Here is a 13,051-nt window from a genome sequence, read left to right as displayed (position 1 = left end):
TCCCATAAGGTTCCTCTCCTCTCCAATTTTGATTCATTTGTCAACAGAACCGTTTTTTCCACTTTGCAGCAGGCAATTTTAAATGAACCTTGTCCCAGAGAAGACAGCAGTGTTTCTGGATCATGTTCAGATAAGGCTTCTTCTTTGCATGATAGAGCTTTACTTTGCATTTTTGGACGACAGCACGGACTGTGTTCAGACAGTGATTTTTGGAAAGTATTCCTGAGACCATGCAGTGATGTCCATCACAGAAACCATGCCTGTTTTTAATGCAGTGCTGTCTAAGGGTCTCAATATCAAGGGCATCAAATATTGCGTTTTGGCCTTGTCCTTTCCACACAGAGATTCCTCCAAATTCTTGCAATCTTTTGATATTATGTACTGTAGAAGGAACATTCTGAACTTGTTTGACAATTTTTAGATCTGGCTTTTAAAAAATTAAAAGGTGAACCTCTACCCATCATTACATCTGAGACACTGACTCTCTAAGATTCTCTTTGTATACCTAATTGTGTTACTGACCTGTTGCCAATTAACTTAATTGGCTGTCAAATGTTTTTCCAGCTCCTCGCTTAGTACCAATTATTTTGCCAACTTTTTGTTGCCCTGTCCCAAACTTTGAGGTGCGTTGATGTCATCTGTTTCAAAACTTCCCTTTTTTTGTTTAAACATTTGATATGTTTTCTCTTTTCCATTATGAATTATAGATGGATTTATGTGATTTGTAAATCATTGCATTCTGTTGCAGTTTACAAAGAATTTAAACAATCATTAAAATAGAAGCACATTATTAGTGTATTCCTTAAATTGTTCAAAAGTAAACCCTACCCATAATCCACCCAAACATTTACATCAGTTTGACCTTATTAAGAAAACAATGCCCATCTTGTTGAGCTCTATCCCTTCCAGCACAACTTGTATAATATATATATTGTTATATGGGTGGAAGAGGAAGATTCTGTGGACTACGAGAGTACCCCAAATATGGGTGTAACATGTAGCTAAAGGTGAACCTATTCGTTAAGTGCCCGTTCACACTTGTGCGCTGTGAATTTCCAGCGAATTCTGCACAGATTCTGCACTGCATCCAAAATCGCACCCCATTCATGCGAACCGCTGCAGGTGTGACTGTATATTAAGTAGACACCCTGAAATACAGAATAGCCCAAATCGAGCTGCAGTAATAATCTCCTGTGCTTAGGTGTTTAGTCTATACACGAGTGGTGTAATCCACTCTTTAGATTTAGGAAAAGCCTTTAGTCTTGCAGCCCTCCTCGGAACAATGGGTATTCTTAAAACTGGGAAAAAAAAATCAAGGAGGGGGGCACACCGACCTTGTGCATTACCAATGGTAAAATATTTTAATAAAAGCAATATTTATACTCGCGAACAAGCATTTAAAAAGGCTTGTCAATTGGTCAGACTGCGTCCCTTGACTCCTGCAGACGGCACCTGATGTTGAGGGGATCAGATGGTACCCCAAATGGCACTGCTGAATAATCGCATGTGATTTGAACAGGAATGCGGTGCAATTTCTGTACAAAATTACATGTGGTTCCCGCTCCACATAGTGTGAACCGACACTTAAAGTCATAAGGCACAAGGTTTTTTATCTTAATGCATTCTATACATTAAGATAAAAAAACCTTCTGTGTGCAGCAGCCCTCCTCTATCCAGCAATGCGCATGAGTGCCTTGGCTTTCCTGATTGGATGAGACACAGCATTAGTGCTTTTGACTCCCCCTGCTGTCGATCAAAGTCAGTTGGCCAATCAGGAGAGAGTGGGGGCAGGGCTGAACCGCAACTCCATGTCTGAATAGACACAAAGTGCTGCGGCTCGGCTCCGGTGCTCCCATTGCAAGCTGCTTGCTGTGGTGGCACTCTACAGAAGGGAGGGGCCAGAAACGCAGAAGAGGGCCCCGAGAAGAGGAGGATCTGGGCTGCTCTATGCAAAACCAACTGCACAGAGGAGGTAAGTATAACATTTGTTATATGTTTAAAGAAAAAAAAAAAATACACTTTAGTATCAACTGATCAAGTTCCGAAGCTGGTTACTATGCTTGGCTGTTTAAGATTTTTCTTGCTCCAGTTTTAGCAATTGCCATTGTATGTTTTATTTAAAATTTTTACGTCTATTTCTTTTATTACAGAGTGAAGATTCTTTCTGCTTCTTTGAGCCAATGATGAAACGGCCAGATATAATCGCTCTTTGAATGATTTTAATTCAGTGTCACTGGACATTTATGTTACAATCACTGTATCTTTCTATATTTTTGTACCTATAATGGTTTTGACATTTTAACAGTAGTTTAGGGTAAAAGCTGCATTGAGATAGGATGATTACAAGAATATGACAATAAAATAATCTTGCTATGTGCTGAGGCAATGATGTGCATTTAGATACCTTTAATGCCGCGTACACACGTTCAGACATTCCGACAACAAAACCGTGGATTTTTTTTCCCGATGTATGTTGGCTCAAACTTGTCTTGCATACACGCGGTCGTACAAATGTTGTCGGAAATTACGATCGCCAAGAAAGCGGTCACGTACAATGGCACTATTTTAAAGGAAGTTCAATACCAAGCACGCCACCCTTTGGGCTCCTTCTGCTAATCTTGTTTTCGTATAAGTTTGGTGAGAGACGATTCGTGCTTTTCAGCCTTCGTGCTTTTCAGTCCGTTACTCCTCTTCAGTTTGTGCTTGTGGGTTTGTATCTGTGTGAATATCAGCAGCAAAACAACTTCATTATTCTAGCATCATAAAGAAGAAGAGAATGCGCTGCGTTAAAAGATGAAAATATTTGCAGCGTGACGAATGTGCTATCTCCATTACGAACGCTAGTTTTACCAGAGCGCTTCCGTCTCGTACTTGATTCAGAGCATGCGTGGAATTTTGTGCGTCTGAATTGTCTACACGCTCGAAATGTACTAGAACGCATTTTGTTGTCGGAAAATTTGAGAACTAGCTCTCAAATTTTTGTTGTCGGAAATTCCGACAGCAAATGTCCGATGGAGCCTACACATGGTCGGAATTTCCAACAACAAGCTCCCATCGAACATTTGTTGTTGGAAATTCCGAGCGTGTGTACGCGGCATTATTTATCTCTGGTTCACATTGGCACAATTTGACATGTAAAACGGCTGCAATTGCCAGCAATGGCACGTCCTAATCGGTGCAACACTGCATTTGGGGTGCGATTTTGCTGAAATCAAGACTGACATGCGGGAGTGAAATCATGCAAGAACTCTGCTGAACTTGCATGGCTTCATTCCCGCAGCTCAGTGTGAACCAGGGCTTAAAGCTAAACTTCAGAGAGTTGCCTAAAACCACAGATGAAATCCAGCTGTTTTACCTTTGTAATACTGTTTAATTTTTTAATAAGATTTGCATACTCCTGCCAGACAGCACAGCCAGGACTGCACGGGGCAAGTGACATTGTTCCTCACTGTTCCCCACCACTTGTTTACTGATGAAACATGAAAAATTTACTGACATTTACACCTCTTCAGCTCCGGAAGGTTTAACCCCCCCCCCCCCCCTTCATGACCAGGCCATTTTTTGCGATACGGCACTGCGTTACTTCAACTGACAATTGCGCAATCGTGCGATGCTGTACCCAAATAAAATGTGTCCCTTTTGTTCCCACAAATAGATCGAAAGATATTTGATCACCTCTGCTGTTTTAATTTTTTACGCTATAAACAATAAAAGACCAACAATTTTTACTTTTCTGCTATAAAACACATTCCATAACATTTCTTTTAATAAAACTGAATTTCTTCATGAATTTAGGTCAATGTGTTTTCTGCTACATGTCTTTGGTAAAAAAAAAATATCACAATAATCGTATATTGATTGGTTTTGCGCAAAAGTTATAGTGTCTACAAACTATGGAAAACATTTATGGAATTTTTTTTTTTTTTTACTAGTAATGGTGGTGATCAGCGATTTATAGCAGGACTGCGACATTGTGACGGACAAATCTGACACTAATTGACAGTTTTTGGGGACCAGAGACACCAATACAGTGATCAGTGCTAAAAACAAAATGTACTGTCACTGTACTAATGATCAAAGGGTTAAATGTGCTCCCTGGGAGGGCTTGCTCACTGTAGGGGGGTGCTTTGACTGGGGGAAGAGAGAGATCCAGGAAGACACAAGATCTCCATCTTCCCCTTTGACAGAATGGCGATTTGCCTTGCTTACGTAGGCAGACCGCCGTTCTATCTGCCTCAGGAACGATTGGCGTGTCCCAGCAAACATCGGGTCCACCGGACCCACTGATTGGCTCCTGCTGTGTCCAGTCACAGCGGGAGCGGGTGTCGCCAGCGACGCAGGTGCGTGCACCCCAGACTCGGCAGACGAAATTGCGTACAGGTGCGTAATTTTGCACTGAAGGAATGCCCTGCTGCAGTAAATGTACATGGGGTGATCCAGAAGAAGTTAATCTGACAAACTCTCTTATTAGAAACTCTTAAACCTATAAGAGGATTGATAATTTATATTATAAATATTGACACTACCTGTACCAAGTAAAGTCAAAACTGTAACAAAATATGAGCATAACTGGGATTATGGAAAACCTGGGGGCATGCTGGGATGTAGAAGAAAACCCAGATCTGTGGTGCACCGTAACAAACAGTGGTCATTGTCAGGTTGTATCTAGCAGTGGGAGTGGCGTAGCTTGGTATGATTAAATAGAACCTGAGCCTAGGCACTGTATATTCTGCACCTCTATGCCGTGGTCATTGTACCAAAAAGGTACTAATTACTGTACCACAAGTGATAATCTCACAGACACAGAAACCTCAGAACAAATCATTTAGAAAAAACTTTTCAATTACATATGTTTTTCTGCACACGACCAGCTGCCAAATTTTCACCGACCGTTTCATCCGTTTATGGTCTTTAAAAGACTGGGTTTTTTTTACAAGCTGTTTTTGAAAATAAAGACAATTGACAACCCTGCTCTCTCCACCCTTTTGCATTTTTCTTGTTTAGCACATGTGCACCGCAGCACAGATAACTGTCTGCTTCTCCCTCTCCCAGTCTGATACCTGGCTAAACTCAGGAACATACATTAGTTGCTTTAAAAAATAAACTTCTTATAAATGACCACATAACAGCATGGGTTTGTTGTTTAGCTTCTGTTTTTTTGTAATTGTCCTAACAATTGCAGAACATACACTTGGGGTTAAATTCACCTCTTTTAAAGACCAAGTACACTTTCTTTTTTGTCCCACTTTGCTAACCTAGCCACCCCATGTGGCACGTAACCCCACCCCACATGGCACGTAACCCCACCTCACGTCTTCCCACGTGCACACTTGCCTTGCACTATACCTGTGTCCCCTGGGGGTTGGTTTATATACATTAGATATAAAAAGTCTACACACCCTTGTTAAAATGTTAGGTTTCTGTGATGTAAAAAAATGACACCAAGATAAATAATTTCAGAACTTTTTCTAGTTGTTCCCGTACAGTTGCTACCCTTGGGGTTCTATGGGACCTTCTCCCAAGTGTTTGTGGTCATTTTGTTTGAAAAACTTTAAATACATTGAACAGTGGGAACTTTTCCAACTGCAAGATTTAAATAAGTTGGGTGTGCTATTAATAAGAAGAGGGGGGTTGGAGAGGGAACAGAATTTTTACCTGCCACTGTTTTTCTGATGGAAAATACTAGCACGTAGAACAGGCTTATATTTTGCATTCATGTTTCCCCACATAAAGATCTTTCAAATAGGCTAGGACCAGTTAAAACCATGATTTACCATTTAGGGCATGCATCCAGGCCTTCCATAGTCTACAGCTTGAATGGGAAGAAAAACTGACTACATATTACTTGTATCCGCAAACAATCTTGTAACTCCTCTTAAAGCCACACAATCTCTCTGCTGTACTGAGGAGTTTCTTTTTAATGCTTAAGCCCCGTACACACAGGCAGAATGTCAGGAGACATTTGCGGTTCAAGAAAAAAAACAGCCGACATTCTGCCTGTGTGTCTGTCGAACAGAAGCTGGCTGTTAGAGAGCGCTGATCGAAGTGTTCTGGCGGGGGGTCGTCCCCGTGTCAGAACATCTCAGCAAAGGAGATCGCTGGACTAACCTTGCATGATTAGTACAGCGGCTCCGACCGGAGCTGTCAGTTTTTTGTACCAGAGCTGACATTTTTTTGTAATGTGTCCGTACAGGAGCTGTCAGTACAAACTGTATTGTGTACCCAGCTTTACGGAAGAGGCTGGAAAACCTAGAAAAGATTACAGCAGCCTTTTTTTTTTTGTACCAGGGACTCTTGAATGTCAACCAACAATACAATTAAAAATGTGTAATTTTTGTTTTTATATTACTGCATTGGCAATAAAAACCTAACCCAATTTCCTCACTCTCTTCGTCATCATTACAGTTTACAAAAAACGGAATAAAGTGCTCTTAAAATAAACCTTTAGGGTTTGTAATATGAAATTGCCTTTGCCAACTTGCATTAAAAAATAAAATAAAAATGAATTGCCACCATTCTAATGCAAAAACAAAAACATGCAGCCTGTTAAATCTGAAATATCTCAATTTCAATCCCAGTGACACACTAGTTAAACTATGATGAAGATTTCAGCTCTGCATATGGTAGACATTTTGCAAACCGAAGTAATGTTCCCAGAAGGTAGCTTGTGAATTCTGATGGTTTGTTAAGATGAAAGGCATTTGCACATCATGATTATGAGTTAAAGGGTCACTAAAGGAAAAAGTTTTTTTAGCTGAAATGACTGTTTACAGGGCATAGAGACATAATAGTTAACTGATTCCTTTTAAAAATGATTAAAAATAGATAAAAAAAACAATCATATAATGTGCCTGCAGTGTAGTTTCGTTTTTGCTGTTGTTTGCTGGTTCTCTGATGTACAGAGAGCCACTAGAGGGCAGTCAGCCAATAGAGAGCAGTGATACTTTGTCTAAAACTCCTCAGCACCAATCCAGTTTCGTTTTACACACAGCTCCTTGATTAGTGACCACCGTGAGAAATCTCCCAGTACTGTGGTTATCAGGAAACAGGCAACCAGGAAGTGTCCAGAACAGAGAGGATTTACAGAAACATGAAAGCAAAAACGAACAATGAGCACATGAAACCAGGACTGCAGTAAGGTAAAGGAAGCTATTTAGCTAAAAAAAAAAATTCCTTTAGTGACCCTTTAAGCCGAAGCCTGCTGCAAGTGCCTTTTTATCTTGATAAAATTTGCAAGTAACCTTGTACCACCCTGCCTGTGTGGCTCATCTTATCAGGGAACACTGCCTTTTTTTTTTTTTTTAAAGTTTGGGAATTCAACATTAACTATTTTTAATCCTTATGCTTCTGTCATTAATAAATAGATAGAATGGTATATTATGTTTTTCTTTGTGGTTTCTGGCCTAGGCAAAAATTATGTCTTGCATCTCATGAGTCTTCATGGACACTCTCGAGGCACCCCATTCTAAAATGGAAAAAAACAAAAAGTTTTACATAACGCAACAACATGCACGCACCTAGAACACCCAACATTAGAAGTGATTTATTCTTCTAAAACAAACACTGGCACTGGCTAGTATTCCAATGTTTCTCTTCTCCCTCACCCCATTGCTGAGGGAGAGGCAAACAAGGATGCTGTGCAGGTGCCTGCCATCCTCCTCATCAACCAATTATGTCATTGGTTGTTAGGATGCAGGTTGCTGGAAGGTTGTAATAGTGCACAGGCTTCATCCATGCACTATACAAACTTTGGGCAATTTTAAAGCATTTTGCAACAGTAACTTTCTGGAATTTTAACCACTTAAGCCCCGGACCAAAATGCAGCTAAAGGACCAGGCCCCTTTTTGCAAATCGGCACTGCGTCGCTTTAACTGACAATTGCGCGGTCGTGCGACGTGGCTCCCAAACAAAATTGGCGTCCTTTTTTTCCCACAAATAGAGCTTTCTTTTGGTGGTATTTGATCACCTCTGCGGTTTTTATTTTTTGCGCTATAAACAAAAATAGAGCGACAATTTTGAAAAAAATTCAAAATGTTTTTCTTTTTGCTATAATAAATATCCCCCAAAAATATATAAGAAAAGTTTTTTTTCCTCAGTTTAGGCCGATACGTATTCTTCTATCTATTTTTGGTAAAAAAAATCACAATAAGTGTTTATCGGTTGGTTTGTGCAAAATTTATAGCGTTTACAAAATAGGGGATAGTTTTATTGCATTTTTATTCTTCTTTTTTTTTTTTACTACTAATGGCGGCGATCAGCGATTTTTTTCGTGACTGCGACATTATGGCGGACACTTCGGACAATTTTGACACATTTTTTGGACCATTGTCATTTTCACAGCAAAAAATGCATTTAAAATGCATTGTTTACTGTGGAAATGACAGTTGCAGTTTGGGAGTTAACCACAGGGGGCGCTGATGGGGTTCTGTGTGACCTGAGGTGTGTTTACAACTGTAGGGGGGTGTGGCTGTAGGTGTGACGTCATCGATTGTGTCCCCCTATAAAAGGGATCACACGATCGATGACGCCGCCACAGTGAATAACGGGGAAGCTGTGTTTACATACAGCTCTCCCCGTTCTTCAGCTCCGGGGACCGATTGCGGGACTCCATCGGCGATCGGGTCCCACGGTCACGGAGCTTTGGACCGGGTCGTGGGAGCGCGCCGCGACCCCACGGCTGGGCTTAAAGATCAACGTATATATACATTGATGTGCCCAGCCGTGCCATCCTGCCGACGTATATCGTCGTGCAGCGGTCCTTAAGTGGTTAAAGACACATTAAACGTTAACAGTTTCCAAAAAATCTTTAAATTCAAGACATGCCATGAATGATAACTGTTGCATTTGCTTGTGTTTCCAACCCAATTGTCGAAGCCATGTAATGGCTTTGGTCATAACTGATCACTGCAGCACCTGCAGATAAATTGGAAGTCAATATGGCTTCTTTGGCTGTAATGAAAGTGAGAGTTTTAGTTTAAGATACATTAGGAGATGGGAAGACCAAGTAAGTGGCGGAATCAATAGGCATCTTGATTTTGTAAAAGATTATGCTCACTGACAATCGGGAACCAAAGCAGTTCACAGTAATGTGATCACTATGTAAGTTAAGACATTATATAAGCATTATACGGTATGCCCCAAAACAATTTAAACGAGGTAGGTCCATTTTTAGTTCAAGTGCGTCTACACAGCCCTTACTGCCCTCTTTTTTTTTTTTTTTTAAGGTTGGCTGGAAGACAATGGGGTTGATTTACTAACAGCAAATAGTATGTGCACTTTTGCTTGAACATGATTGAAATCAGAGCTTTCCCTAATTTCAGAGCTTTCAGATATAGCACAACTGCACTTGCAGTACACTTGTAGTGCACAGACTATTTGCCTTTGGTAAATCAACCTCTATATATTGTATCCTCAGCAGCTGTTTTAACCTTTTAAAAGCACACCCCACTGAACCACAACTGTTCATGCAATGGGAATAATTCTTGCAATGGTGTGCATACAGCCCAATTTTCTTCTTTGGATTAGTGGTAAAACTGTTACAACTGCCTGGAGAGAACAAGAATGAGGCCTTATAGGCAGATTAACGACCAAAATAACCTGAACATTAGTCATCAATGACCTAGTCACAAAATTAACTTTTCACTAACTAAACCTCTCAACCCCGTACTTTCTCTTTAGGTTAAATTGAGTATATAGAAATGTTAGAATTGTGATCAACTTCTACTTCTAATGGCTGCATCAGGTGAATGGACCTGGGAACTGAAGTGTGCAGAGGTTACTAACAGAGACCTTGAGAGAAACAAAACCTGGTGGCTGACTTGGCCTGATGGCATCCATTCATAATTCCAGTATTTGCTGTATTTGCTTTTCTAAAATTTCGTCAAAACATCCTCTGTAGGGTACATGAAGAAAAAGCTATTTTTTTATCCTTGCATCTACAGCCCAAAGAAACTGCTTTGTTCTGTGGGGCTCCTAAAAAATGTGGTTGGTTAATCTTAATTGGCTGTTAGAACATGAATACTGTGTTAATGTCAAATTAACTACAAAATATCCTTCGTTCCTATGAAACCTTATAACATTTTAATAATAATGCACAATTTTACTTTGATCATAGTGCTTTGTGATTGTATTAAACTTTGCGTCATCTTCTCTATTGCAGATGAACTGCACTGAAGATCTTTTCAAACACGAGGATAGTGAAAAGACTGACTCAAAGCTGAAAAACAACAGGAAGACGTCAACGATTTTTAAGGGACCTTTACTACACATTAGGTATGACAGAAGATCAGAGCTTAGAGATTTTAACGTTTACTCTCCTAAAATTCGGTCTTTGGGGACTGCGAAACAAGTTTCTTAAACTGCTGACATCAAGCTTGTTCAGTCTTCAAAAAAGTGTTTTCTGGCTTTTGCTGATGTGACTCCTTTGTGCACCAAAGCCACATCTTGCTGTTGATGTTTTCATCTGTTTCCCTCTCAAGTAAAACTCCCAAAGGATTCACACTGTTTTAATTTATTTTTTTGTCCTTGCAAAAAGGAAAGTTCTGTAATATTAAACTATTATGCAACATCTGTCATTTCTCATTAAAAAAAAAAAAGTTTTTTTTTTCTATAAACATCACATTAATGAGTTGTTTATTTGTTAGTCCTGCAGAAGAATTGCATTTTGGAACCAAGGAAGGCGGAGAAAGAAAATGTACTATTGTTCTTAATAATGTGACCAAAAATACAGTGGCTTTTAAGGTAAAAAAAAAAAAAAAAAGATGCTATTACTTTGTACATCTGTTAATATAAATATATATAGCCTGCCCATACATGATTCAAATCTTGTCCGGTCCCTGCTGAACCGGCCGAGATTCGAACAGTCTATGGCTAGCCTAAGACTTTCCATTGCTGAATCTTTCTTTTGGATGATGTGAGCGGTGATAAAGTTCAACTTGCAGTTCATACCGGGTTACTGTAATTTCAGTGGACATTATTTTATGTCCTATGGCAACTTTCTTGGCTGCATTCGTACCCACTAATTGTGTTTTCCGCACTATTTTTGTGCATGACCATTAATTCTTATAGACAGTGCAGCAAGGTGAAGTAAACATTTTGAAAAACTGGGAAGAGATTTAGGGATACATCAGAGTAAATCATGAAAAGGACATAGAGAAAACTACTTAAATTATATGTTTATGCTATCCCAAGCCCCTACTTTTAAATGCTGTCACCCCATTGATTCTCATTGTCTTTATACATCTTGACAACCGGGCCTATTTTGGCACTTCTCTCCATGTAAAAATCAAATTTTTTTGCTAGAAAATTAGTCAGAACCCCCAAACATTCTAGATTTTTTTTTTTAGCAGACAACATAGGGAATAAAATGGCGGTCATTGCAACTTTTTTTCTCGCACAGTATTTGCGTAATAATTTTTCAAACGCCTTTTTTGTGGAACAAAAACGGTTTCATGAATTAAAAAATAACAAAACAGTAAAGTTAGCCCAATTTTTTTGTATAATGTGAAAGATGATGTTACGCCGAGTAAATAGATACCTAATATGTCACGCTTTAAAATTGCGAACACTCATGGAATGGCGCCAAACTTCGGTACTTAAAAATCTCCATAGGCGAGGCTTTGAATTTTATTACAGGTTACTATTTTCGAGTAACAGAGGAGGTCTAGTGCTAGAACTGTTGCACACGCTCTAACGCACGCGACGATACCTCACATGTGGGGTTTGAACAGCATACATATGTGGACGGGACTTGCATGCGTGTTCTCTTCTAAGCGCGAGCTACCGGGGACAGGGGCGTTAAAAAAAAAAAAAATGTTATTTTATTTTTATTTTACTTCATTTTTTTATTTTTACACTTTTTTTTACATTTTTTTTTTTTTATCACTTTTATTCCTATTACAAGGAATGTAAACATCCCTTGTAATAGGAATCACTGTGACAGGTCCTCTTTATGGAGAGATGTGGGGTCAATAAGACCCCACATCTCTCCTCCAGGCTTACAAGCATTAGATTGTGAAAAAAATTCACCGATCTAATGCCGACAGCCGCAATTGCGACTTTGTTTACTTCCGGGTACCGGGTGTGACGTCATAACGTTGCGCCCAGACCTCCAACGGTCATAGAGATGACTGGTCACCATCTGGTCACCAGTCATCTCTATGCTTTCCCAGCTAGCGCCGGCGGATTCGCTCTCCGGGCCCCGATGGCACGGGAGAGCCCGGAGAAGCACCAGATGGCGGCGGGAGGGGGGATGTCCCCTCCCGCTGCCTATAAGAACGATCAATCGGCGGAACTGCCGCTTTGATCGCTCTTATCGTGCAGAGAATCGGCGGCTGAAGACGGTGATATCTGAATGATGCCTGTAGCTGCAGGCATCATTCAGATATCACCGCACAAAGCCGAGTGGTTAAATTCCTTTTTCACTTGTATTTCTATAAGGGACCACAAAACTGTGGTTCCTCTCTGCATTGGGTAGGCAGGCAACTGGGCTGAATTCCTTAGAGCAGTGAAGTCGCCCACTATAGTCCTGCTGCTGTAGGAATTGTCAGAGTGAGCAAGAGCGAGTTCTCTTCTACCAGCCGCACATTAAACAGAGGTGACGGAGCTTTGCATTCATGTGACCCTTTACAAAAATAAGAGGAAAAGGTATTTACTTTGCAATGTATGCTAAAATTTATGCTTAAGGCAGATAGTTTGGTTTTTCTTACAGGTTTTAATATCATAAGCCTTCTTTAAAAACACACTTCCCCATTGTCAACAAAATAAACCCTACAATGTGACAAGGTTGAAGTTTCCTTGTGGATACATCAAAATTTGGAATAGAGAAAGGCGCCTAAATACCACAGAAAAAAATACATGGCAGCGAGGTTTGGTGTTTAAAATGTATGCCTAGCAAATATTGAAGGATAAACTGTTGTAATATTAATATATATGTGTAGCTATTTTATATATTGTGTTATATGTTTGGCACAATATATATGTGTTCCATACAGGCATTCAAGATTACACATCAAAGGGTGTTTGTTGACCAAAGGGGTTAGTGGCCAAACAA

At 39.9% G+C, this 13,051-nt stretch overlaps 1 protein-coding gene across 1 annotated transcript in view; it reads left to right on the top strand.

Moving 5' to 3' along the window:
- MOSPD2 (motile sperm domain containing 2) overlaps positions 1–13,051 on the top strand; it is a 166,337-nt gene that overhangs the window by 116,266 nt on the left and 37,020 nt on the right. The window contains exons 10-11 of the mRNA XM_040338677.1: positions 10,160–10,272; positions 10,644–10,740. Coding sequence (XP_040194611.1) covers positions 10,160–10,272; positions 10,644–10,740 — 210 coding nt within the window. The remainder of the gene's footprint in view (positions 1–10,159; positions 10,273–10,643; positions 10,741–13,051) is intronic.

This window comes from Rana temporaria, chromosome 2, assembly GCF_905171775.1.
Source record: "Rana temporaria chromosome 2, aRanTem1.1, whole genome shotgun sequence".
NCBI lineage: Eukaryota > Metazoa > Chordata > Amphibia > Anura > Ranidae > Rana > Rana temporaria.
This window is presented reverse-complemented; position numbering and strand designations above follow the sequence as displayed.